The sequence below is a fragment of the Eumetopias jubatus genome, unplaced genomic scaffold (genome assembly GCF_037043125.1).
Source record: "Eumetopias jubatus isolate StellerSeaLion01/CBP00866 unplaced genomic scaffold, mEumJub1_p1.0 scaffold_10, whole genome shotgun sequence".
Taxonomy (NCBI): Eukaryota; Metazoa; Chordata; class Mammalia; order Carnivora; family Otariidae; genus Eumetopias; species Eumetopias jubatus.
In genome coordinates, this window is record NW_028274816.1 from 54,927,574 (window position 1) to 54,954,359 (window position 26,786).

Genomic DNA, 26,786 nt, shown 5'->3' on the forward strand with positions numbered 1-26,786 from the left:
TGGCGTGGCTTTGTGGAGCTTTGTGGCACTCGGGCCACTTGTGCCGCAGGGCCCCCCCCCTCAGTTTGGGGTGAGCGGCGTTTCCTCACGATGGGGTTCCAGTGGTGCGAGCAGGAACGCTCAGTCCTCTCGAGGTGGCCCATGAGCTAGGAGCACTCAGGAGGTCAGGGAAGTCGCTGCCGAAGACAGTCCACAAGAGCAGGGACCTGAGTGATGAGGAGGAGGGAGCCCCCCAAGTGGCCAACCCCCTAAGCCTCAGGCTCCCGCTCTGTTCCACATCTCTAAGGTAACCAGTCTTGTAGCCGCGATTGGAGGGCTCGCTGAGATCAGGTGTGCAAAGCGCTCACGATCACAGGATAATCTGAACCCCAAGCATGAAGCCAAGAGACCTTTTCTGAGGGCAAGGCCAGCGTCTCACCTGCCCCAGGCCCTTGTTGCCTCCTGCTGTCCTGGTTCCCCCACCAGGCCCCCCGAAACCTTTCCGGGCAAAGGAGACAGGCAGCTAGCTGGGGGCGGGTCCCCACTCTGTCATTTCCTTGCGAAGCAACCTGGGACATACCCCCGTTTCTGAACCTGTTTCCCCACCTGTAAGATGGGGAGGTGAAGAGTATTCACTGAGGGCCCAACTGGGTGTCTGAAGCCCTCCCCCGGGGACCTGGCCTCTGGCCAGGGCGTTAGACTCGGGAGCTGCACCGTTGAGGGTGTTGATGGCCCGGTGGCTACTTCTCACCATCTTTGAGGTGAGAAGTGTGGTGCGGTGGTTACACAGCATGGGCTCCGGAGCCAGACTGCCTGGGGTTCAGCACCGGCCCTGCCATTTTCTGGCCACAGGCTCCTCCTGCAAGTGACTTACCCTCTCTAGGCCTCAGTCTCCTTGTCTGAAAAATGGGCATCATAGTCCTGCTTCACAGCTTTGTTGTGAGCACAGATGGGCCCTGCATAAAGCACTTAGAACACTGCCCGGCCTCGGGGTAAGTGCTCTGCTCTGAAAGTGATACTCAGTATTATTAAATATTCACGACCCTTCGGGGTTGCGCGGATCTGCAGACCCAGGAGGCTCCCAGGCGCATGCCTCTTCCAGCCCTTTGAGGAGAATGCGGGGAGGAGGGCTCCCAGGCCAGTCCCCAGCACAGAGCTCCATGCAGAGACTTCCCCCCGCCCCAACCCGCCCACATCACCTGTGTCCCTCCATTTCCTGAGGATGGAAGGGGCTCTCCCTGGTCCGCCATGGCGTGGCGCATGGGATTTATTTTCTGTCTTCATAGGGCCCCTCATAAAAGGCCCTTTACCAAAAAACAGGTCTGCGTGTAAATCAGTTCTCATTCTTTGGGACTACCAGGGGGGTCTCATAGTTCTCTGGAAAGACAGGCATGCCTAGGGGAGGGGGGACCTGAGGGGTGGGAGGCGGGTGGGCAGGATCCCGCCCCCCACCCCCACTCTTCACCCTTCATAGACCTCATATTGAAGTAGCACTTGCTCTGGGCCAGACATGTGCTGGGCATTTTACTTAAACTCACTCACACCCTGGCCTGGCAAGTGGGTGCTGGGAGCCCTGGGTGCAGAGAAGGAGACTGAGGCCCCGGATGCTGACTCGTGTCTGACCCGGCTTGTGGAATGCGCTTTCTCTGTGAGATTTCCTCGGAATGAAGTCGTATACAGGGCTCCCATTTTAGAGATGGGGAATTGTGGTGAGGAGCGGGGGGGAGGGGTTTTGCCACCTGTGGCTTCTGTGAGGGGATTGGGAGAAAGATGTGCGTGCGCACGCGCATGCGTGCGTGTGAGTGAGTGAGGGGTCCACCCCACGGGGAGGTGGGGTGGACCCCTCCCCCAGTAACCCCGTCCCCCCAGGAGCTGCGGGAGAGAGTCCTCAGAGGGAAGTACCGGGTCCCTTTCTACATGTCAACAGACTGTGAGAGCATCCTGCGGAGATTTTTGGTGCTGAACCCAGCTAAACGCTGTACTCTCGAGGTAAGCCCCAGCCCCGCACCCCTCCCATTTCAACCTTTGTGCTCTCACTTCTCCTCTCCTGTGTCCATCTGCTTAAGATGGTGGCTGGGAGGGGGAGGGGAGCCAGGCAGCCCAGGAAAAGACTCCCGGGCCCGTCTCAGCGCCACCCCCCAAACAGCTTCGCCCACTCCCCGCCATGCCAGTAATTAGCTAATGAGCTCCTAGGCTGATTATAGGGTGCTGGGGGACCCAGATGATGCGGAGGAAGGAGGTGACATCAGGAGGGATGCTGAGGGTGCGGGTGAGGAGGTGCTAGCTGTCAGGAAGCCTTCGATTCTGAGGTGTGAGATCTTGGCAGTGGGGGGGGGGCAGGGCAGGTGGCCCTACCTGGGGGCCTGCCTGGGCAGTGGGGAGCTGTATTTTTCCCCAGTTTCTTCTGACCTCTGTCTTCCACTTTCCCTCTCCTACCCCCGACTCCTGCAGCAAATCATGAAAGACAAATGGATCAACATCGGCTATGAGGGTGAGGAGTTGAAGCCATACACAGAGCCCGAGGAGGACTTCGGGGACACCAAGCGAATCGGTGAGGGTCAGGGAGAGCAGGTGCCCCAGCTCCTCAGAGCTACGGGCCACGGAGCCAGGGGTGGGAGCTTCCCAGCAGCTGCCCCTCGGGTCAGCGCATGAGCGAAGTTTGCAAGGCGATTAGGGAGAGCAGAGGAGTCTAGGCTCCCATCCCTGTGAAACTCCTTTCTAGCTGTGTGACCCTGGGCAAGTGGCTTCTCCTCTCGGTGCTTCTATTTCCTCATCTGTAAAACAGGACAATCGTAGAAACTATCATAGGGTTGTTGTGAATATATTAAATGAGTTAATCTATGTAAAGTACTTAGTTTGTGACTGTTAAGACACAAAAAGAAATCACGGATCACGTCTAGAAGTATTTGGGCACAAGTCATCGGTAACCCGCATGTTTGGGGAAAACCCCCATGTGGGCATGTGCCTCACCCACCAACCCTTTGATCCCAGATCCTCACTCCAGCCTGGAGCCCTTGAACTCTTGATCCCTAAGGCATTAGCCCTGAAAGAGTCCCTTAGGAACTGTCCAGTAACCCTCAAGGCCGCCATCAGAGTTGGCTGCATTAATCAGAATTTTTGTGGTTGTACAGAAAACAAAACCCAAGCCTTTCTAGCTTAAGCCAATAAGAATAATAATAGGCTGAACCATTTGAAACTGCCATTTTTATAGGTCAAAAATTGTTAACATCAGCAATTTTATGTGGTTATAACCTAATCGTGGTAACTGATTCATTCGCATAGCTAAAAAGGCCAGGGTATGGCGGCCCTCAGGCACGGCTGGATTCAGGTGCTCAGAGACAGTCGTTGGTGTGGCTTTTTGCCCCAGGAAGCTCTGGCCACAGGAACAAGCTGGCAATAGCATATCGTAGCACCTGGATACCCCCTCGAGAACAGGAGCCACTTTCCTGAATGTGCCAATAGAAGCTCTAGGCTAGTGCCCATTGGCTACCCCTGAACCAGTCAGTTTGGCTTTGGGGACGGAATGCTCTGATTGGCCAGTGCCAGGTCATGTGCCCACCCTGAACCAATCAACGGGATTTTGGGTCTGGAGCATTCTGAATGGCCAGACCTGGGTCATCTGCCTGCCCTGAGCCAATCAGTGTGGCCTTGGGGGTGGAAGACTCTGGTCAGACCTGGGTTATGTACCTGCCCTTGGGGCTTGGCGCAGGCAGGAATCTGCCAGGTGATGTGAGCAGGAAAGAAATGTTCTTCCAAGGAAATCAGGGTGCTGCTGGCAGAAGGGGGAACGGGTCCTGAGCAGGCCAAAGAGCAGGCGTTGCTATGTGATGCAGAAACGAGTGGAAGGGAAGGGTCTGGGGAGATTGAACCTCCTCTCCATCCCCCTCTCCCAGAGGTGATGGTGGGTATGGGCTACACGCGGGAAGAAATCAAAGAGGCCTTGACCAGCCAGAAGTACAACGAAGTGACCGCCACCTACCTCCTGCTGGGCAGGAAGACTGAGGTCAGAAGGCGCCAGGGGCATTTGGGATGCGCGATGCCCGGGGTGGAGGGACTTCTGGGGCAGAGGGGACAGAGGCTGAGGCTCCTCGTCTGTCATCCTCCTACAGGAGGGTGGGGACCGGGGCACCCCGGGGCTGGCCCTGGCACGGGTGCGGGCGCCCAGCGACACCACCAATGGAACAAGCTCTAGCAAAGGCACCAGCCACAGCAAAGGACAACGGAGTGCCTCCTCCACCTACCACCGCCAGCGCAGGCATAGCGACTTCTGTGAGTATGGCCCCGCTCCCCTACACGCCATCCTGGGCCCCAAGGCCTCAGACCTGTATTACATCAGGGTTGTCTGGACCACAGGCAACAGAAACCCCTGCTCGAGCCAGCTGCAGAGAAGGGAGGAATTTCATATTAAGATACAGGGACATTATAGGGAACTTGGAGGCGGGAACACACAGCCAGGGTCAGGAAGGGACTGGAAACTGAAAAAGCAGCCAGAGCAGATACTCTCTGTTTCTTGCTTCCTCTTTGTTCCTCCGGCTTTTCCTTTCTCTCTTACGTATCTCACCTTATCTTTTTCCCAGTCTCTCCCCTTCCGTCTCCCAACTCCAGTTTAAAGACCCGCCCAAGTGATAGCTGGAATCCCTTTGTTCCACCTGTCAGGGATAGAGCTCTCACAGTCAGGGTCCACTTGGGATCAGGACATAGGAGGACACATTGCACAAAGTGGCTGCTGAGAGCCTGCCCTCTGGCTCTCCTCCACACTGAAAATTTGAAAGGCCCTTCCTAGTGGAAAGGGGCTGGGCAGACACCCACCTGTACCCACATTCTGTAACTGAAAGATATCACCCACAGAAGATAGAGCAGGCCACCACCACCACAGATTAGGCGTGGAAACTCCCAAGAGGTCTCTTACCCACACCCTCCTCAAATGTGAATCCTCCCAACTATTCTTTTTTTTAATTTTTTAAGAGATTTTATTTATTTTTGTGTGAGAGAGTGCATATGTGCACTAGCGGGGGGGAAGGGTCAGAGAGAGAAGCAGGCTCCCCGCTGAGCAGGGAGCCCGAGGCAGGGCTCGATCCGAGGACCCCGGGATCATGACCTGAGCTGAGAGCAGACACTTAACCGACTGAGCCACCCAGACGCCCCCTCCCAACTATTCTTTAAACAGCTCTTTTGAGAAATAATTCACATACCGTACAGTCCACCCATTCAAAGCGGACAATTCAGTGGTGTTAGTATCCACAGAGTTGTGCAGCTATCGCCACGATCCACTCTAGCACATTTGCATCGCCCCAGGAAGAAACTCCACAAGCCCTAGCTAGCCATCAACCTCCAAACCCACATCCACCACCCAGTAGCCCCTGACAACGACCGATCCATTCCCTACGCCTACAGAGTCCCTATCCTGGACATTTCGTGTAAGAGGAATTATACAATGCGTGGCCTTTTGTGTCTGGCTTCTTTCACTTAACGTTTTCATCCACATGTTAGCATGGACGAGCACTTCATCCCTTTTAATGGCCCAGTAATAGTCCATGTCGTGGATCTACCACATTTTGTTTTTCCATTTGTCAGCTGATGGACATCGCATTGTTTTCGCCGTTTGGCGCTCGTGAATAACGCCGCTGTGACCGTTTGCGTGCCGGGTTCTGTATGGACGTATGTGGCCGTTTCTCTTGGGCATGTGGTGGGAGCGGACTTGCCGGCTCACGTGGTAACGCCGTGTTTAGCCATGTGAGGAACAGCCAGCATGGTGTCCGACTCCCCACTTTTTTGCAGCCCTTCTTCGAAATGCTTTACTCTGCGACAGGCCCTAGCATGGGGAGGGGGGTGTCAGGGAAACCCAAGCGTCGGTCCTAAGCAGGAAGTGTGGGATTCTGGATGGTCAAGTCATTCCCCTTCCCTGGATTTCCTTTATCCACCTATAAAATAGCCAGATTGGCACAGAAAGTCGCTAAGAAGCTTGTGACCCTGGTTACAACATATCACCTTAAAGAACACCCACATGGAAACTTTCTGGGCTTCCGGGGTTCTCAGAGGATTGTCGACGGGTGCCCCGTGTCCGTCATTGCAGAGCTTGTTACGGTTCTGGGACTTTGGAGCATGAAGGTTCCTGAGGATGTAACACATAGAAGTTTCGACTGTCCGAAGTTCGTGAACATACTTAAACCCGCTGGTTCTAAGAAGATAATTTCCTAAGATGTTCCAAGGGAGCAGATTTGTTTGTTTTGTTTTTGAGATGAATACAGTCACATCCTTCAAAATTTGATAGTACAAGGAGGGTAGACAGTAAAGAAGTTTTCATTGAACACCCATCTCCAGCCCCCAGTTGTCCTTGGAGGCAGCCACTGTGACCAGTTTGGGAGAGATTTTATTCATAAATAAATGGAGTTAATCCCTGAACAGGGCAGGGGTTAGGGCACCAACCCCCTGTGCAGTCGAAAATCCACTGATAACTTTTGACTCCCCCAAATGTAACCGCTAATAGCCTGCCGTTGACTAAAAGCCTCACTGATCACGTAGTCCGTCAACACATTCTATGTTGTATGTGTTACATACTGTATTCTTACCATAAAGCAAGCTAGAGAACAGAAAATGTGCTTCAGAGAATCTTAGGGAAAAGACCTCTGCAGTACTGTACAGTATTTATTGAAAAACGTCCACATAGAAGTGGACCGGCGGAGTTCAAAGCCGTGTTTTCAAGGGTTGACTGTGTATAAAGAAAGATACAGAAAGGAGATAGAGAAAAAGAAAAGAAGTGGGCGCCTGCGTGGCTCAGTCGCTTGAGCGTCAGATTCTTGATTTTTGGTTCAGGTCAGCTCAGGTCGTGAGATCGAACCCTGCGTCGGGCTTCATGCTCAGCGGGGAGTCTGCTTGTCCCTCTCTCTGGCCCTCCCCCCCCCCAACACATGCTTTCTCTCTCTCTCGTAAATAAAATCTTAGAAAAAAAACAGCGATGCAGTGAATAACCTACATGTGCATCATGTCATTTCCAAGGAGTTGGGGGGGAGGGGTCAGTGTGTGCATCTGTCATTGGGACAGATCATGTCAGCTTGGCCCACACAGAGCTTGTAGCCTATGTGAGGAATTCTGAGGTCCTAAGGATCACCCCGAGTAGGTTCTGGCCTTTCCAGGTGACGCGAGCCCTGACTGTCCCCTCCCTCCGCCAGGTGGCCCATCCCCCGCACCCCTGCACCCCAAGCGCAGCCCAACCAGCACCGGGGAGGCGGAGCTGAAGGAGGAGCGCCTGCCAGGCCGGAAGGCGGGCTGCAGTGCTGCCGGAAGCGGGAGCCGGGGACTGCCCCCCTCCAGCCCCATGGTCAGCAGCGCCCACAACCCCAACAAGGCAGAGATCCCAGAGCGGCGGAAGGACAGCACGAGCACCCCTGTGAGTGACCAGGGCTGGGGGATGTGACCGCCTGGTTCACACTTTTCGGACCCTGCTGTTCCCCATCCTGTTCCCCAGACCACCACACAGGACTCCCTGTTCTATCTGTTCATTCATTCATCCCATAGACATTTGAGTGCTCTCTCCGTGCCCAAGCTTGTGCTGGATGCTAGCATATAAATTAGCCTTCAGTGTCAGAAAGAAACACTCTCCTTGCTTTGGGTAGGAGGGATTTCATACAGGGAATGAGGCACTTACAAAGTTGTAGGAAGGGCTGGTGGGGCAGGCAGTGGATTAGACCCGTAGGAGTGACACATCACCACCGCAGAACTGACCCACTGAGGAGGCTGCCACCTCTGAGGCAGACCCTAGCACTGTTGAATTCCAGAACACATGGTCTTGACTATTTCAAGTAATTCAAGACTCAGAAACACTGTTCTCTCCCAGAAGGGCCCCTTGATGCCAGGAACTCTAATAACGGGCACTGAGGCTCTGCTGAGGCAAAGACCCTCATCTCATGACCTTGCCCGTGTAAGCAGGAGTCACAGGGGACAGAAAGGCCACTGCCACCCCAGTGCCACCTTCCAGATCTTCCCGAGTGCAAAGATTGGCAGAACCCATTCATATGCGGATCCTGAGCTGCAGAGGAATCTGGGAAATGTACTACTTGGCTTTCCTGCTTCTGCAGCTCCTCAAAAGAGGAGGTGTTAAGACCAGAGCTTGAATTGCACTGGTGAGCTGTGTGCCCTTGAGCAAGTGATTTCACCCCTCTGAGCCTCAGTGTTCCACCCTGTGAAATGGGCTCATCAGAGGACTTGGATTATTGTGAGGCTCTCGTAAGATCTTGGACATAAACTAACCGCCCACGGCATCCAGCTCAGTAAGCACTCAATACATGAAGGCTCTGGTTGTTGTTAAGGTAAAGCCACACCTTAAAAAGGTGAAAAAAAAAAAAAAAAAACAGCAAATTAGCCCCCCACCAAAAGTAGAAGGAGGGAAATAAAAGTCAATAAAGGAATAAGCAGAGGTACACTACAGAAAGCCAACAAAGCTACAATCCGGTTCTTGAAAAAATTAATAACAGTCATTGAACCCCACGAATTACTAATATCAGAGATCAAAAGGAAAACTCTCCCCAACAAAAAAAGACAGTAAGAAGGTATTAGGAGCCACCTTATGCCAATAAATGTGGCATCTTAGGTGAAATGGACAGATGTCATTCAAAACACAAGTAACTAAACTTGCTCGAGAAGAAACAGAAAATCTGAACAGTCTTATGTTCTCATCCAAGACCTTGAATCCATAACTTAAAACTGTCCCACAAAGAAAATTCCAGGCTCTAAGTGGTGGCATTCTGCCAAACACTGAAAGAAGGAATAACACCAACCTTAGAGAAACTTCCAGAGGACAGAAAATGAGGGATCACTTCCCAGCACATTTGGGGAGGCAGCATAATCCCGACGTGTACTCCCTGACCCGAGGGGGGTCATAGTCCAGGGCAGGTGGGGATGGAAAGTGATCGAGGCGGCAGTGGGGGCCCCAGGAAGGCACCTGACTCAGCCGGCTGTATCATGAACTGACACCTGAAAGATACATAGGTGTGAGTCGAGGAGAAAGGTGGGAGGAATATCCAAGCAGGTGGGCCGGCCGTGCAAAGGCCAGGAGACTCCACGTGTGCCGTGGATAAGTATGCTACGGAAAGCTTCACGTGGCTGGCCTGTACCCAGGTCGGGCAGAGCTGGGAGAGGAGTGGGCAAGGCTGTCCCCGGGGCACCGCCCCTGACCTGCTCTCCCTCAGCACCCCTGTCTCAGCTCCGTGACCCTTAGCCTGAGTTGCTGGGCCGGCTCATTAACCTTTCCTTTCTCCCGGAGTAAACCATCACCTGCTCAGTCTTGGCCCCAGCCTCGATCATAATGACGGAGGCCAGGGAGGATAAGTGGGGAGTAGAGAGGGGTGTCCCTCTGCCCCCTCACCCCCTCCTGGCCATGTCTCCCACAGAACAACCTCCCTCCCAGCATGATGACCCGCAGAAACACCTACGTTTGCACAGAACGCCCTGGGGCTGAGCGCCCCTCCCTGTTGCCAAATGGCAAAGAGAACAGGTATGTATGGAGAGGGGGCAGCAGCGGGGAGTGGGGGGTAGGGGAGCGGGGAGCAGGGTGTAGGGGAGTGGGGCCCTCCTTGATTGAAGATGATAACCATTGTGGGGAAGGGGTGCCGTGGGGACTGGGGAGTGTGTGTCGGCCCTTCCCTTGGCAGAATCTACCCAATGTCCTCTCCGCCCGCCACCCGACCCCCTTGAAAATCTTCCCCTCTTAATTAATTAGTTAGTCATTGGCCCCAGGAAAGCAGTCTGCCCTGTTCTCCGCCTACGAGCCTTGGGAAACTGAATTGATTTTTTTTTTTTTTTTGAGTGATCAATTTTTAGAACTTGAGAGAAGCCCCAGAATGTCACAGCTTCAACATCCTCTTGTTGGCTGGTTTTCAGACTAGTTTTCCTGAGTCTGTTCGGTCTCTTTCAGCTGGCAAGTGAGGGAAACCAATGCGGACTGGCTGGAGCATAAAAAGGGAATGAATCAGGGGCGCCTGGCTGGCTCAGTCGGTAGAGCACGTGACCCTTGATCTCAGGGTCGGGAGTTCAAGCCCCGCGTGGGGCGTGGAGCCTACTTAAAAAAACTGGCGTGGGCGGCGGGGGGGAGGTTGAATTAGTTCACATCACGATTCAAGTCCAGGAGTGAGGAGTGGGGCGGGCTTCGGGATAATGATACTCCCGCCCACCAGGACTCCAGGGCGCGACACCAAGGTGCACTCTGGACAACACCTGACAAACGCGTGTTACTGTTTGGTGGGGACAGGATGTGGAATGGTTGAGAGTAGTAATTCTGTGGCTACTGCGTTCTGTGTTCAAATCTTGCCTCTGCACTCTGCTAGCAGGATGACCTCGGGCGAGTCTCTGAGCCTCGGTTTCCTCCTCTGTAAGATGGGGCTGATGTTCTCTGCCTCTAGGCCCCGTTAGAGGGATCCGGTTGGAGATCAGGTGCGTCCTGTGCCGGGCACAGGGTCTGTGACATAGAGGGCATTCGATGAGTGAGCGCTTATTTCGTGGTCGTTAAATAAAAATAATAGTGAGTATTCATCAAGCAGGAACTGTATGCCAGGGCTGTGTGTGTATTCGCTGGTTGAATGGCCCTAACAACTCTGTGAGGTAGATCCCGGTATCTCCATTTTACAGTTGAGGAAATGAGGCTCAGAGAGGTTAAGTAACTCGTCCAAGGCCACACAGCTGGTAAGTCAAGGAGCAAAGATTCCAGACTGACTCCAGCGTGTGTGTTTGTAAACACTATAGTGCATAGCCTTCCAGCTTTGGTCGAGAGACAGTGTAGCAGTTGGATTGTAGACTCAGCTGGTGTAACGAAGAGACCCCAAGGGACGGTGGCTTAAATGAGAAGGAGGTTTAGGTCTCTCTGATCGAGCCATCCAGAGGTAGGCAGGCAGGGCCCTCCAAGGACCCAGATTGTTCCTGCCCATCTCAACCCGAGGCTCCAGCTCTGGGACTGAGGCCACTGCACCAGCCGCCACCATTTGTCAACCAGCAAGGAGGATGGGAAGAGTGCAGCGCAAGCTGCATGCTTTTTAGGGGCCTGCCTGACCCAGAAATGGGACAAAGCACTTCTGTTTGTATCCCATTGGCCAGAGAATAGTCACATGACCATCCCTAACTGCAAGGGAGCTGGGAAATGTAGTCTCTGGCTGGGTGGCCATGTGCAACACTCACACCCTTAGGAAGTTTGGTTACTAAAAGTAAAACTTGGAGGACAGATTCCAAGGGAGAGGTAGTGGCATCTGCCACAGTCAGAGTTTCCTCTTTGAGATCCAGGCTGGTCCTGGGGTCCTTGGAAGGATAGAAATTGTAGGTCTGGCCCCTCCTGTCAGGACTGGGAGGGTCTGGAGGAGGGTCCCGGGACGCTGGAGCCACCACTGTCCACACCACGTCTTGAGACAACTGGGAAGAGGGTCCTTTTCTGACCTGTCAAAAAATTACCATAATGAGTTTAAGTACCTTTGATGTTCACATCTATTCCTATCCCGAGTTTGAAAAATGAAAGTTCAGATAGCAAAGTATTTGCAAAGTTGATTTGGTTCCTGAGGTTTGGATGGCAAATGGCAAGGGACTCATCAAAAAATATATCTGAACCTATTCCACTGCTGAGTTTGCAGAGAGGAGAGTTAGGATACGTTTGGAGTGGGTAGGATTTGAAGAAAGGACAGTTTGAAGGAGGGATGACTTAGCAAGAATGAAGAGTCCATAAAATAGCTGGGGTTGTATAGTACACAGCCTGCCAAACTGTACATGGCAGCCCTGTCTCTGAGCTCTGTTTTTTAATGTTTCTGATCTCAAGACAGGACAGTGAAGAATCAGAGGGACTGGGGCCCTGGCCTGCCTCGAGGCCCCACTCAGACTTGTTCCTTTCTGCCCACAGCTCGGGTACCCCACGGGTGCCCCCCGCCTCTCCCTCTAGTCACAGCCTGGCTCCCCCATCGGGGGAGCGGAGCCGTCTGGCACGCGGTTCCACCATCCGTAGCACGTTCCACGGTGGCCAGGTCCGGGACCGGAGGGCAGGGGGCGGGGGAGGCGGGGGTGTGCAGAATGGACCCCCCGCCTCTCCCACGCTGGCCCACGAGGCCACACCCCTGCCCACTGGGCGGCCCCGCCCCACCACCAACCTCTTCACCAAGCTGACCTCCAAACTGACCCGAAGGTGAGCCCCATGGGATGTGGGGGGTGGGGGTGGGGTGGGGGGAAATGGGGCCTAACCTGTCTTCTGCTCTGCTCTGCCTCCTGTACCCCCACATCATCTCCTCCTCCTCCTCCTCCTCCGTCACCCTTCACCTCCCTCCTCACACTACAGGGTTACCCTCGATCCCTCTAAACGGCAGAACTCTAACCGCTGCGTTTCGGGCGCCTCTCTGCCCCAGGGATCCAAGATCAGTAAGTCCCGTCCACCCTCTGCTGCCCCTGGCTCTGCTTCCCCGTCTGCATGTCAGACCTGTGTGTACAGGGGTGGGGGAGGCGGACTGTGCGCGCGCAGGAGGAGGACTGGTTGTGGGGTCCGGCTGTTCATTTTACTCATTTAATAAACAGTAGTCTGGCCTCTGGAGCCAGACTCTTAAGGCTCAGACCCCACCTCTGCTGAGTGACCCTGGGCAAGTCACTCAACCTCTCCGGGCCTTGCTTTCCTCTTCTGTAAGGTGGGGGTAGAAATAACAGTGCCTTCCTCCCAGGGTTGTCGTGTGGACTAAATGAGGTGATATATGGACTGAGCTTAGAATGCCGCCTTGGAACATGATCTGTTTATTCACTGAGCGCCTGTTGTGTGCCTGGCCCCATCTTAGACCCTGGAGTAGAGTGAACAGGATGTATAAAATCCGAGCCCAGGCAGAGCCGACATTCTCCTCGGAGATCCAGACAGTAAATAAGTACTGAGAAGAAAACTAGAGCAGGGAAGAGAGGTACAGTTTTAAATGGAGCAGACCTCACTAAGGAGGTGCCATTTGAGCAAAGCGTGAAGGAGGGGTGCGTGTGTGTGTCCGTGTCCTTCTACATGTAGGTGTGTGTCTCTGCCCAACCCCTTTCTCTTTCGTCTTCCAAATTCTTCAGTATCTTTCCTCTGACCTGCACTAACCATTTCAGAAGGGGCTCCCCTTCTGGGCATGGAGAGGGAGTTCAGATCCTGACTCCCAGCCCTCCCCAGCCCAGCTCCAGCCGGCGGGGAGGGACCGGGACCAGGGCTGAGGCAGGGGCTGCCCAGAGTTCTGGAGGCAGTGGGTTGGGGGAGGGGGCGCCATATGTGCAGATTAGACACTCTGTCCCCCTCCCCTCCTCTAGGGTCACAGACGAACCTGAGAGAATCGGGGGACCTGAGGTCACAAGGTGAGTGCCTGTGCCTACCCCCCTGGCCGCCACACCAGCCCCTCCCGCTTTGTGTGCCTCAGACCCCACGTCTGTCTGCACCTCCCCTAGCCACCATCCCCATACCTTTAGATGGGACCTGAGCTGCCTCCTCCGGGCCAGCTTCCTGAACTCTCCCTCGGGCCCTCCTTCCTCTGCGCGGGCCTCTTATGCCCCGCCCCCCACGACTTCCTCTCATTTCCACCCCCATCTGTGCCCACTGTCCCTTGACCGTCCTTATCTCCAGCCTCTTCCATGTGTGACCGGCTCCTGCTGTTGCCACCACACCTCCCTCCCCCTCTCATCCACCGAGGCACCACTGTTGGCAGCAAGCATTACCTGTACAGCCCCAGATGGTACATAGTTTAGGCTTTGAGGCCCGGGTAATCTCCGTCATGCCTGTTCGGCTCTGCCGTTGTCCCGCAATCAGTACAAAAACTAATGGGCGTGGCGGGGTTCCAGTAACACTTATTTACAAAAGCAGGCAGCCCTGTACCTCGCTGGCCCTGCTTCAGTTTGACACAATGCCCCGATGTAAAGCCACCCCCCCCCCCCCCCCCCCGGCCCTGACTCCGTGCAAGTAAAGAACCTCCCCACCAGTCCCAAAGATCCCAGGACGGACTCTCATTGGCTGGAACCGAGTCACATGTCCATCCCCAAGCCAATGCCTGTGGCCAGAAGGGTGGCGTACTCTGATTGGTGGGACCTGGTCATGCGCTCCCCTTTGAACCAATCATGGCAGCCAGGGAGGTGGCTTGCTCTCATTGGCCAGAACCGACCCACGTACTCAGCTCGGAGCTGAGAGGCGGAGTCAGCCGCGAGGAAACCCAGAAGACTTAAGTGTGCGATGGTTCTCGAGAGGAGCGCTCTTGGTACTTTAGGCGGGACGTTTCTTTGTTGTGCGGGGCCTCTCGCACGTTGCAGAACGTGTATCCGCCCTGAACCTAGTAAATGCCAGCGGCACCCGCATCCCAAGACGTTGCGCTAATCAAAAAGCCCCCAGAAATTTCCACATACCCCTTGGGAGCAGGTGATGGAAGGAGGTTGCAGGCGTCACTTCCACTCATATCCAGGAATTGAGAGACCAGGCGGCGCCTGGGGGCCGCGGAGGCTGGGAAATGGAGCCTCCAGCTGGCCAGCGATCTGTACGGCTGGATCTCTGTCACTGTCCCTGCGGTGAGAGAGGGTGGCGGGTTGTGAGGGACGTCTAGGAGTCTGTCCCCGGGGGGGAACAGTGGGTCGCCTTCCCCTCCTCTCCGGTCTTTGACCGCTTACTATCTTCCCGCCCCAGTTGCCATCTACCTTGGGATCAAACGGAAACCGCCCCCCGGCTACTCCGATTCCCCTGGAGTGTGAAGCTGACCAGCTCGCGCCCGCCCGAGGCCCTGATGGCAGCTCTCCGCCAGGCCACCGCGGCCGCCCGCTGCCGCTGCCGCCAGCCACAGCCGTTCCTGCTGGCCTGCCTGCACGGGGGTGCGGGCGGGCCCGAGCCCCTGTCCCACTTCGAAGTGGAGGTCTGCCAGCTGCCCCGGCCCGGCCTGCGGGGAGTTCTCTTCCGCCGCGTGGCGGGCACCGCCCTGGCCTTCCGCACCCTCGTCACCCGCATCTCCAACGACCTCGAGCTCTGAGCCGCCACGGCCCGGGTCCCCTCCTCCTCCTCTCGCTCGTCCCCTTCACCTCCGCAGCAGGGAAAGGGGTCAGGGAGGGGCGTCTCCCTCTGTCGTCACCTCGGTTCCCGCGAGTCCGACGTGGGGACAGAGACTGTGCCCCGCGCTGTTCTCCGGGGCCGTTGGGCGTGAGAGAAGAGTGAGGGGGCCGAGCGGGGGGGGGAGCTGGCCCCTTCCTGGAGCCTCCAGCCGGTCCTGTCCTCCCTCACCCTGCCAGGGGGCACCCCCCAAGGAGACTTCGGGGGCACGGCAAGGGCAGAAAGGGAAACTGAGGAGACTCTTCCATCCCCGCCCCACCCCCCACCCCCAAGAGCTCAAGAATTAGGCCTTGGGCAGGGGCAGGAAGGGTTGCTGAGCCTAAAGACTGGAGAATGGGGGGGGGGGGGTGCTGGGAGTGGGAGTCAGAGAGGCAGATTCCTTCCCCTCCCCTCGTGCTCGAACCCCACCCCCCTTCCTGCCCCAGGCTGGCGCGGGGCACTTTGTACAAATCCTTGTAAATACCCCCACACCCTCCCCTCTGCAGAGATCTCTCAAGGAGCTGCCACTGTCACCTCCGGTTTTTAAGTTATTACACCCCGCCCCCTCCTGTCAGCCCCCTCACCTGCAGCCTGTCGCCCAATAAACTTAGGAGAGTCCCCCTCCCCCACGCTGACCCCGGGCTTTTCCTTCCCTGCCCTCACCTGCGAGTGAGACGAGGAGGAGGTGGTGTGTGACTTTGGGCCAGTGGTTCCTCCTTTCTGAGCCTCGGTTTTCTCAGCTGCAGAATGGGTGTAGTGGGGGTGTGAGGGTCAAGGATGATGGTGGAGGAGGGCAGGCCAGAACTCGGCCTCATCCACGAGGCCCCCGGTTCCTGTATCGGTCCCCCATTCATCCACTCACGTGCCCACCCACATGTTATACCGGACTCTAAGCCACTTCTTACTCCAGTAGTACATTTATTCAATAAACAGTCATTGACCTGTGCCTACTCCGTGCCAGGCCCAGTGCTGGACACGGAGACGCAAGGAGCCCCTGTCTGTGGCGGACGTGGGTTCTGACACAAAACACTAGAGAAACCATTGCTTTGTGGAGCCCAGAAGAGAGCGGGAGGGAGTCGGGGAAATGGGCTTTGAAGGATGAATAGGAGTTGACCGGGTTTGGGGTATGCCCTGGGCAGAAGCCTGGGGGTGGGAGTGCATGATAGACCTTCAGAGAACTGTGGGTAATTTCGGTGTGGCTGCTGTGTTGGGGGTGGTGGAGAATTAACAAGAGAAATGTTGTATTAGGACTCATAGTCCAGCTACACTTCAGCAAAAAGGTTATTCGTTTGCTTATGTTCCTTAATAGGGTGGGGTGCCTGACTTCAGGTATGGCTGAATCCAGGCAGCCGGCCATCTCATCTTGGCTTTTTTCAGTGTGAGTTTAATAGTTTCAGCCTGTAGTGTCATCAGGCACTCCCTGATGGCAAAGATGACCCCAGCAGTTCCAACCTCTCCTCCCTTTGCCTAGTTTCTGCAGCAGAAAGTTCCTCATTGCCAACTTCTGGCAAAAGTCCCAAGATGGACTCTTATTGGCCCAGAGAAGTCATGTGACCATCCCTGACCCAGTCCCTGTTGCTCTGGAGAGGCCAGGCCCCTGCCTGGAGCTGGATTGATTGATTGATTGATTGATTGATTGATTGATTGTAAAGACTTTATTTGACAGAGAGAGGCACCGCGAGAGCGGGAACACAAGCAGGGGGGAGTGGGAGAGGGGGGAGTGGGAGAGGGAGAAGCAGGCCTCCCGCCGAGCAGGGAGCCCGATGCGGGGCTTGATCCCAGGACCCTGGGGTCACGATCTGAGCTGAAGGCAGACGCTTAACAACTGAGCCACCCAGGCGACCCTGGAGCTGGATTTAGGTGGGTTGCTCAGAGGAAAGTCAAGGTGTCCTTAGCCAGAGGAAGGGAACAGAAGCTCAATAGAGCTAAGCAGTAGACGGGGGGGCGGGGGGCGGGGGGTGGGGGGTTGTTCACACAGGGCCTCGTAGGCCAAAGGGCCAAAGCGAGCGAGCTGGGCTTTCATCCAAGGGCACTAAGGAGCCATGGAGGGTTGTATGTAGGGAAAAGGCTTAGTCTACTGTGCCTCAGGTGCCCACTTGGGGCAAGGTAGGGTCAACCCTTGTCTTGTTTTCGTCTTGGGGCTAATAGCAAAGTCAAATGAGAAAGAAAGGGGGGTAGAAACTGAGTGGTCACTGTTGAAAAATTCAGGGTCTGGGACAGAACCGCATTACTGTCTTATGAGTGAGGCCAGAATAGGGATCTGCTGACAGGTGTTTCTACTGAGTCAGGTGGCGGGCACCAACCACGCTGGAAATCTCAATCCCTAAGGGCTTCCTGTGTGCCCGGTCCTGTGATGGGGACATAGTGGTGGCCAAGGCAGCCCCACCCCTGCCCTCGGGGGGCTCAGTCCAGTGGAGAAAGCTGGATTTAGGTGCACCGGTGATGATCCAGGGTGGGCAGGGCTGGGGGCAGGCAGGGCAAAGGCCGGGGAAGGCCAAGAGGGTGCCTGTCCCAGGCAGGGAGCGCTTCCCAGAGGAGGAACAGCCCAACTGCCACTGGGAGAATGATGAACAGCTAGCTAGACATGGTGGGCAGGGGCTTGTGTTCAAGGCAGACGGAACAGCTGGTACGATGCCTGGGAAGCAGGAGAGCGAGAGTATAGCAAATGGCAAAAAAAAACTACCGTGAGTGGAGTCGCTGGGAGAGGTGAGGCTGGAGGTGTTGGCAGGGCCCTGAAGGTAGTGGAGAGGGGCCCGCGCTTTCTACCAAGGACACTAGGGAGCCATGGCGAGGTGGTGAGCAAGGCGGAGGAAGAGACAGGTTTATGTTGCGAAGGGAGGGAAGGAGACAGGTCGGGAGAGTAGGGAGGAGGTCAGAGTGGGACAGAAGGTGGGGAGAGAATGGGGTGCATTTAAGGCTTATGAGGCAAGATGGGCGGGACCGGCATGGTCGCTGATGGGAAGATTTGGCTCAGACGGTCCCACTGGAGTGCTTGTGGTCTGTGTGGCCTCAGGGATGGGGTAGGCGGGTGGAGCTGGGGTTAGTGATGCAATCTTCATTTGGGGACAGTGTTGTAAAGGACATCCTGATACCTGACAGGTCTTGTCTTTCTCTTCTAGCCTTCCTGTTTCAGTAATCTCTCCGGGAACGCTTGGGGACATGCCCTGGCCTCAGTTTCCCCTCGGTAGAACAGCATATTTCCTGATCTCTAAGGGCCCGCAGGTTTGAAAAAGTGCCTCCTCCAGGTCCCTGGGGCTCTGTCTTCCACTTACTCCGCTTCACATTTCCTTCCGAAACCTTTGTCTCTTTTTGAGGCCACAACGCTGCCCCTGCTGACGGAGGCCTCAGCGTATTGGGTCGAGTAGGGGTGATTGATGTAGCCAACACCCAATACGTGTTCAGATGCTTCCGGACTTCGATTACCTGCCCACCCCACTGCCCCTCCCCACCTCCATCCTGGGACCAAGCTCTCCAAAAGGCGGGTCCCTCAAGACTTCATGGGGTTGCTATGAGCCAAGGCCCAGTCTGGAGGAGGAAAGGGCATGGGCAAAGACGTTAGGGTGGGAGTAGCAGGGTGTAAGGAGCAAGAGTGTACAGAGGAATAATGGGGAAGGAACCGGAAAGATGAGCCCTCAGTGAACGGTGCGCATTTCAGTTTGATCTTGAAGAATTGCAAATAATAGGAGCGCATGCTGGGAGATGTGGGGAGCTATGGCAGGTTCTTGAACAAAGAAAGGGAAGTTTAAAGGAGCGGTAGCAGCTAAAGAAGGGTGAAGGGAGATCACACGGAAGGAGGCCAGTGACAAATAGCGTGAGGTATATGGGATGAGACGCACGGTAGGTCACAAACTGAAGGCCCGCGGGCCAAATTCAAGTTTCAGACATTTTGTTTGGCTTACGTTTCTCCCCCGTGTGGACCCCGTGTTTGAGATCTGAGTATGAGTGATTGGGCGCTGAGGTTGGGAAGGGGGCCACACGTCTCTGGGTCTCAGATTCCTCATAGAACCTGATCGGTTTTGGATTAGACTGTTCACGAACTTGGCCTCATTTTAGAGATGGGATAAAACATGACTAGCGAGGGCAAGCCCCTTCGAGATCGCACAGCGGCCATTGCAAACGTCCCTCCTCCTCTTGCTCAGTAACTATCGCACAAAAGTTAGGGCCGCCATTGCTTTTATTTGTTGCTTTGGGTGTAGAAAAAGCAGGAGCTCCGGACGTGTTGGAGAGCTCTCCATGAGCCAGAGCTCCTGGTCGTGGGCAGAGCTCCGGGAAAAGGAGAGGAAGGTGTGAGGAGGTTCTTCATTGGCCAGAACTCAGAGGCTGAAGCCCATTGGTTGGAACTCTGGTTGGAAATGGAATTCCGAGATGGGTGGATAGAGCCCCCAGGTGGCCGAAACCCGTTACACGTGGAGCTCCGGGGGGCAAGGGGCGGGCCCCCGATGGGCCGAGTTCTCCCTTTAGCTGGGGCTCCAGCAGTCGGCGGCGAGCGGGCTGGACGCCTATTTCTGGGCGGGGATCATGTCGTCGATGGACTGGCCCTTTTCCAGCTTCTTCTCCATCTCCACCATGAGCTTCACACCGTCCACCACCAGCTGCACCTGTTCTACTTCGGACGAGCCCAGCCGATCGGCGTTGGATATGTCGAACACTGAGCCCACAGCAGCTGTGTCCACACCACCTGAAGGAGCAGGAGCATAAGGAGGGAGCAGAGGTTCAGGAGCGGGGCCCAGGATGCTGCCCCCGTGCCAACGGAGACGGCCGCACGTACTGGGTGCCTACTGTGTAACAGGTTACGTGCATTCAGAGTCTCCTAGATGTCTATTCACGGGCTCACGTCTCCGGCTAATTTAGATACCTCACCCCTCAACCATCCAACATGAAAATATAGCATAGTGGGTAAGAGTGAGCCCCGGAGCCAGGCTGCCTGGGGTTGAACCCTGACCATCCTCTCCTTTACAGATGGGAAACCGAGGTCCCTAGGGGGCAGGGGACATACACAATGTATATCATACAGCCCTGACATCCTATCGATTCTTGTGAGATAAAGCGTGCTGACGCCCATTTACAGAGGAAGAAACTGAGGCTCACAGAGGGGTAGCCCTTGTCCACCCCAGAACTCGCGCGGATGCTCCGCCTCCCCTTCCGCAAAGGGCCCGCCCCCGACGCCGCGGTGCGCGGATGCAGAGCCGCACCTGTGCCCCGCTTCTGCAGGCGCAGACGGGTGAGGATCTCCTCGAACTTGGGGTGCTTGCTCAGGTGCGGCAGCTTGACATGCACGCCTCCACGCAGCCCGGTGCCCAGGTTGGACGGGCAGGTGAGCACGTAGCCCAGGTGCTCGTTCCACATGAAGGGGTGGCCGGCTTTCTTGAAGATCTCCTCAATCTGAGGTAAGGGGAGAGGACCTGGGGTCAGCGCCAGCGGGCGCCCCCAAATGCACCCGCAACCGGGACGGGGTTGGGAGGAAGACGGCGTGAGGACGTGGGTGGGGGGCGGATTCCGAGACGGCGGGGTTGGAAAACCGCGCGAGGGCTGGGCTTCTGAAGGAGCACCCAAGTGGAGCCTGACGCTGCGGGGGCTGGGCTGGAGGACGCTTCGGAGGCGGGCTCTTAGGGGCGGGGCTTGGGCATAGGGTGGAGCCGGGTTCCCCGGGGGCCGGGGCCTTGGAAAGCGGGTGCGGCGTGCACGGGGAGTCCCAGGTCCGCCGCGAGGGGCAGGCTACCCACCTTCTGCAGCCCCACGCAGAAGCGGCGGAAAACCTCCTTCATGTTGCCCCCCTTCTCCATGGAGATGACTCGGAGGTGGTCCTCCTCGTTCACCCACACCAGGAAGCTCTTGTTGTCATTGTGCCTAGGGTGGGGCGCAGGAAGAGGCCAAGGCATCAGCTCCGCGTGGCAACCCCTTTCCCGGCCTCTCGAGAACTCACCCACCGCTAGGGGGCAGCGGGCCTGAGGAGTTCGAGGTGGTGGCACGGGCTCCTCAAAATCGCAGAAGCTTTACCCCCGTAGACCCCAACGTCACAGGATCTGAGAAATTGCCAATCTTAAGATCAAGGGTTTTTAGGGTGTTCGGTCTTTAAACAGCATTAAATTCCAGACCCTTAGACTCTCAGAATCTTTGAAGAACAGAAGCTGGGAATCAGAGTTGATAAATCTTGGGAGTCCTACATCTGGTCTCAGGAGCAACCTTGCCTTCACCTTGTGACGTCTCAGAAACAGAGTCTTAGAACCACAAAACATTTCGATCTAGAAATGTCTGAGACCACGGAATCACAGAACCTGGAATTAGCTTCCGAGAACCTAAAAACACTCAAATCTTGGAACCTTAGAATCATCCCATCTGTATATCTTAGAACTCACGCTCTCCAAATCGTCTGAAACCTAAGTTTCCAAAACCTTTGAAAATCCTTGACTATCACGATCGGGGATTCAAAGGTTCATAGAAACCTAACCAGCAATGATAAAAGATAAAGCTAATAGCCAAGACGTCGGGCACTTACTATATCCCAGACACCCTTCTCAATTACTGTGCTCTCCATTTTACAGATGGGGAACCCAGGGCAGAGAAACGTTAAACAATGTGCCCAAGGTCACACAGGGGAGGTGGAAGGCAGGGTCATTTTTCAGGGGCACCCGGAAACATCGTTTTTATGGTGTTGGCTTTGGTAGAGGGATGGGAGGGTAGTGGAAGGCCGGGAAGGGGGACTGGCAGGGGCTGGGGGAGAGGAACTCACCAGATGCCCCGGGCGTCGGGCCAGTCGCGGGCCATGCCTGAGGCCAGCAGCAGCGGGGACACGGGCTTGTCGAACAGAAAGTGATCATCGATGAGCTGCTGCTGTTCCTGTTCCGTCATGCTCTTCAGAGGGTAGTACTTTCCCTTGAACTCGCCGGTCAGGCTGTTGAGGGCTAAGGGGCCACACAAGGGAGCGGTCAGCAGCCTGCCCCACCGCACCCTGGGCGCGGAGGCCTGGGGACCCCAAACTGCTGCCCCTAAAGAGCCTGGGGCTTGGTCCTGTAGGGGTACTAATGGTGCCTGAACACTAGGGCGAAACCCAAATTCCCGCGCTCTCCCCAAAGCACGCTCCTCCCCTGCCTGAACAGACAGGCCATGTGCGCAGCCAGGAGACACGGATTCTCCTGTTCCCTGACGGTCACGCCCCAGGCCCCTGTGAGCCACAGGGTGCTGGAGCCCCTCCGGCGGGCCAACAAGACAGACAGCCAACATGTTAGGAATTTGGGGAGCCATCAGTAAAAATTATTATAAAACAGCATCTATAGGATTTGTATATATTCATAGAGAGAATAAATGCGTATTACGTATATGTTTGTATATGTGCATAATATCTATAATCTGTATGTATGTCTATGCATGTTATACATTTGAATATAGTGTACTATATGTTATATGTCACATACTATATACTGTATTATATTGTTCGTTTTTTTAAGATTTTATTTATTTATTTGACAGAGAGAGACACAGCGAGAGAGGGCACACAAGCAGGGGGAGTGGGAGAGGGAGAAGCAGGCTTTCCGCCGAGCAGGGAGCCCGATGCGGGGCTCGATCCCAGGACCCCGGGATCATGACCTGAGCCGAAGGCAGACGGTTAACGACTGAGCCACCCAGGTGCCCCTACTGTATTATACTGTTAAAAATAATTTATCTAGGGCGTCTGGGTGGCTCAGTTGGTTAAGCGACTGCCTTCGGCTCAGGTCATGATCCTGGAGTCCCGGGATCGAGTCTCGTATCGGGCTCCCTGCTCAGCGGGGAGTCTGCTTCTCCTTCTGACCCTCCCCCCTCTCATGCTCTCTCTCTATCTCATTCTCTCTCTCAAATAAATAAATAAAATCTTAAAAAAAATAATTTATCTAGGGGCGCCTGGCTGCCTCAGTCAGTAGAACATGTGACTCTTGATGCCAGGGTAGTGAGTTTGAGCCCCATGTTGGGTGTGGAGCCTACATAAAAAATAATAATAATAATTTATGTAAACTTCCAATTAAATAAATTATATTTAAAACACAGGTAATAAGGGGCGCCTGGGTGACTCCGTCAGTTAAGCATCTGACTCTTAGTTTCAGCTCAGGTTATGATCTCAGGGTTGTGAGACTGGGCCCCATGTCAGGCTCTGTGCTGGGTGTGGACCCTGCTTAAGAGTCTCTCTCTCCCTCTGCCCTTCCTCACTCTCTCACTAAAAAAAAAAAAAAACAAAAAAACCCACAGGTAGTAAATATTCAAAATGATCACTTCCTAATTATTTTACTACATCTTTATTATCTATGTTCTTGAAGCTTTTTCATCTCTATCTGATGATGGGAATACTATGTAACGATGTGTTACTGTGCATCTTTTCCCATCTCTCTATGACATCATGTTCATAGCTTAAGACTGGTCATGGTAGGAGAATTTATACCATGGAAACTGGCAGTCGCTGCAAATTGGGGCTTTTTTTTTTTTTTTTTTGAGAGCTGGTTGTTAAACATTTACTAGGACAACATGCTTGGGAGCCCTGATGAGTCTACCTCCCAAACATACCCGCTTTTTCTCTGCATCCCACAGCCTATCCCTCACCCTGGAGCCCAGACCACCGTGGTTGCCCCCTTACGGTCCCTCTGTTCCTACCTCTGCCCACAGTCTGTTCACTTCCACTCAACGGCCAGAGAACTCCATGTAAGTCCTGTGGACTTACTCTGTTCACCATCTTCCCAAGGCTTCCATCTCCTTCAGAGTCAAAGCCAAAGCCCTCTGGACGGCCCACAAGGCTCTGAACAACCTGGCCACCCATATTCCTCTGACCACATCTCCTCCCCTGGTCCCCTCAGCTCCAGCCACACTGGTCTCCTTGCTGTTCCTCCAGCACACTTTCCCACCTCAGGGCCTTTGCACTTGCCACTCCACCCGCCTGGAATTCTTCAGGCTCCTTCTTTGTTTTTTAAAGATTTTATTTATTTATTCATGAGAGACAGAGAGAGAGGGGCAGAGGGAGAAGCAGGCTCCCAAGGAGCAGGGAGCCCGATGTGGGACTCGATCCCAGGACTCTGCGATCATGACCCGAGCCGAAGACAGATGCTTAACCATCTGAGCCACCCAGGTGCCCCAGGCTCCTTCTTGTCAACTGGGTCTCAACCCCTCCTTTCTAAGAGCGCTCCACCCAGTCATGCTATGATGCACCCTTGTTTCCTGGCTACATGGCATGTTGGGATTAGTCATTCTTTTGTTGGTTTCTGTGTTTCCTCTTATCTCCCCACCAGACTGACAGCTCTGTGAGAGCAGTGACTTTGTCCATCTTACTCATCATGGGAGCCCCAGCTCCCTACTCAGGACCATAACAACCGTCAATGTTTGCTGCCTGGCCGGCCACTGGCTAGCTGACTGGCTGGCTGGATGGAGGTCAGGACCCTGGTACAGTTGAGGGTCTGCATGGATCTGCTCAGGGTGCCTTGACAGCACCCCCTGACTCCCACCAGGGTTAATGCTGCCAGCTGCCGGGTACCAAGCACCCTTGATTTATTTACCAAGCTCTTTCCATGAAGGAGCAGAACCAGAGCTGGGTGGCCCCAAGGGTGGGCGTTCTCACCTTCCACGGAGAGTTTCTCCACTGCCCGGCGCTCACCCCGGGAGCAGTGGGGGGGCAGTGTGTAGCCCTTGATGCTGCGGCCCGTGCGGACGCGGCTGCTGAGCACATAGTTGGGGTCCAGGTCATCTCCACCCTGGAGGGCAGGAGTGGGGGGTAGGGCTGGGCATGCTTCCGGCTCTGACTCTCTGCTACTTCCTTTGGTTCCTCCTTGTCCACTGGCTTCTTCCCACCGCCATCCTGGCTCTGCTTCTTCCTTCTCTGTCTCTCCCTCCATCTTTCTCCCAGCCCCTCGTCTGTCCCTCTTTTTTTTTTCCCCCTCCATACATCTCTTTCCCCATCTTTGTCCCCGCTTCCTGTTTCGTCTCCCTCCCTGTCCCTCCTCCCATCCGACTCTCGCTGCTCCGTCCCCGGTCTCCCTGTCTTCTGTGCCTCTCTGTCCCTCTTGCCCTCCATCTCTGTCTGTCTGAATGCTCCTTCCCACCTCAGTCCTTTCTCCCTCTCTCCCCCGTCCCTCCCCTGGCCTGGGGACAGCTGACCTTGAGGTTCTCATGGTTGAGGTCGGTCTTGTGCTTGTCAGTGGGTTTGTAACCACCGTGCCGGTCCTGGATGATGGGGTCGAAGAGATCCTTGAACACCTGGTAGGACTCCTCGTCACCGGCCACACAGCCCACGGTCATGATGAAGGGGTGACCTGGGAGTTCGGGGTGAGGTCAGAGGTGCTTGTGCCCAGCAGGGAAGGCCCAGGCTCCTGGGTCCAGTGTAGACTGTATGTGCACATGCACACACGTGTGTGTGTGTGCGTGTGTGTGTGTGCGCGTGTGCGTGGGCAGGGGGCCACTCAAGACCTCTGGGTCAGAACTGCAGAGGCTGAGGGTTGATGGGGATGGAGAGGGAAGGCTGGGAGAGATCGAGGTGGCATCTGGGCTGAGGGAAAGGCTCTGGGGGCAGGGCAAAGGAGAAAGAGTCTCAGGAGGCCAGTTACAAGGTACTAAAAATATTACCACTTCAGAATGCCCAAATCACGGACTCTTCCTTCACCAAAAAATTTTCAGAAACGTATTAGACTTTTGGCTCCCACAGATAATAAGAGACTTGAAAGACCCTCGTATTCCCAAATGGGGAACCAGAGGCCCAGAGCGAGGGGGCCTCCCTCTTCAATCACGCAATCAGTTGGAGGCTAGGATCCGCTCTCGGGGCTCCGGTGTCCTTGGAGAAGGAATATCCCCCGCCAGACCCCGAGTGCGCACTTTGTCCCAGAGGCTGCTCCGAGCGCTGTATGTGCGCTGACTCTTTTGTTTTCACCCCATGGGTGCCCATTTTTCAGAAGTGGAACCTAAGGCCTCGGGGCGATTGAATGATTTCCCCACATTTTACTCGTGTGCGTTTGGGAGTGGTTTGCCACGCACCGGGTCCTGTCCCAAGCCCTTAACACGTGTAGCCTCATTTTTTTCTCACAACAGTCCCTTGGGTATAGCCCCCATCTTCCAGATGGGAAAACTGAGGCCTGGGGAGGTGGGATCAAGGCGTGGCAGGCAGCTTCCAGAGCACCGCACCCCCCGGACCCGAGTCCCTGTCCATGCTCCACCAAAGAGGCTTACCTGGGTTGTCCACACCTGTCTGGATGACATCGTCCAGGGTGAAGCCAGATGGAGTCTCCTTGTCCCGAAGCTTCTTGTAGAGCTCAAGGGTCAGCACCTTGGCCATGTGGTTGTTGTGCTTTTTGAGGTCAGGGTACTCCTCCTCAGGCTTATAGTTCAGCTTGAACTTGTTGTGGGTGTTACCGAACGGCATGGTGGCGGTGTGGGGGGCCTGCTGGGCAGGGGGTGGGGGTGGGGAAGGTTATCTCGCATCCAGCAGAGGCCAGCAAGGGAACAGAGCAAGGCTTTGGGGTCAGACAGCCCTGACTGATGTACTGTGTGACTTGGAACAAGAAGGGTCCCGTCTCTGAGCCCCTGTGTCTTGACAGGAGGCCATCAGGACTCTGGTTAAGATCCCAGCTCTGCCACACCCTGACAGGTGACCCCGGACTAGTAACCTTGCTGGGGACTGTTTCTCCAGCCCAAAGATGCCTTTGGGACAGGGCAGTAATATTGGCATGGATAAGAGTGTAGGTTCTGGGCACCTGGGTGGCTCATTCATTAAGCGTCTGCCTTGGGCTCAGGTCATGATTCCCTGCTCGGCGGGAAGCCTGCTTCTCCCTCTCCCACTCCCCCT

The 26,786-nt window shown here is 55.2% G+C and overlaps 2 protein-coding genes across 4 annotated transcripts in view; one reads left to right on the forward strand and one right to left on the reverse strand.

The window, feature by feature from the left end:
* Positions 1–15,946, forward strand: part of MARK4 (microtubule affinity regulating kinase 4) — a 28,695-nt gene extending 12,749 nt beyond the window's left edge. Inside the window, exons 9-18 of one of the 2 annotated variants that reach the window (XM_028088093.2) lie at positions 1,849–1,968; positions 2,431–2,530; positions 3,873–3,982; positions 4,089–4,248; positions 7,149–7,366; positions 9,366–9,469; positions 11,849–12,127; positions 12,278–12,357; positions 13,255–13,299; positions 14,609–14,757. In XM_028088093.2, the coding sequence (XP_027943894.1) occupies positions 1,849–1,968; positions 2,431–2,530; positions 3,873–3,982; positions 4,089–4,248; positions 7,149–7,366; positions 9,366–9,469; positions 11,849–12,127; positions 12,278–12,357; positions 13,255–13,299; positions 14,609–14,673 (1,281 nt within the window). In that variant the 3' untranslated portion in view covers positions 14,674–14,757. Of the gene's footprint in view, positions 1–1,848; positions 1,969–2,430; positions 2,531–3,872; positions 3,983–4,088; positions 4,249–7,148; positions 7,367–9,365; positions 9,470–11,848; positions 12,128–12,277; positions 12,358–13,254; positions 13,300–14,608 lie in introns of both variants that reach the window. The other variant, XM_028088094.2, reaches the window with a different exon arrangement.
* Positions 15,947–19,186: 3,240 nt separating this feature from the next.
* On the reverse strand, positions 19,187–26,363 carry CKM (creatine kinase, M-type). 2 transcript variants are annotated; one of them, XM_028088095.2, is made up of 7 exons: positions 26,171–26,363; positions 25,109–25,263; positions 24,573–24,705; positions 21,732–21,903; positions 20,725–20,848; positions 20,194–20,383; positions 19,187–19,679 (listed from the first exon to the last, which is right to left on the reverse strand). In XM_028088095.2, exons 1-7 carry the CDS (start codon positions 26,361–26,363, stop codon positions 19,501–19,503), a joined length of 1,146 nt encoding a protein of 381 aa, XP_027943896.1. In that variant the 3' UTR covers positions 19,187–19,500. The 2 variants fall into 2 exon arrangements, with proteins under 2 accessions (XP_027943896.1, XP_027943897.1); XM_028088096.2 differs by having other exon boundaries at positions 24,573–24,698; positions 25,102–25,263.
* Between the last annotated feature and the right edge of the window lie 423 nt (positions 26,364–26,786).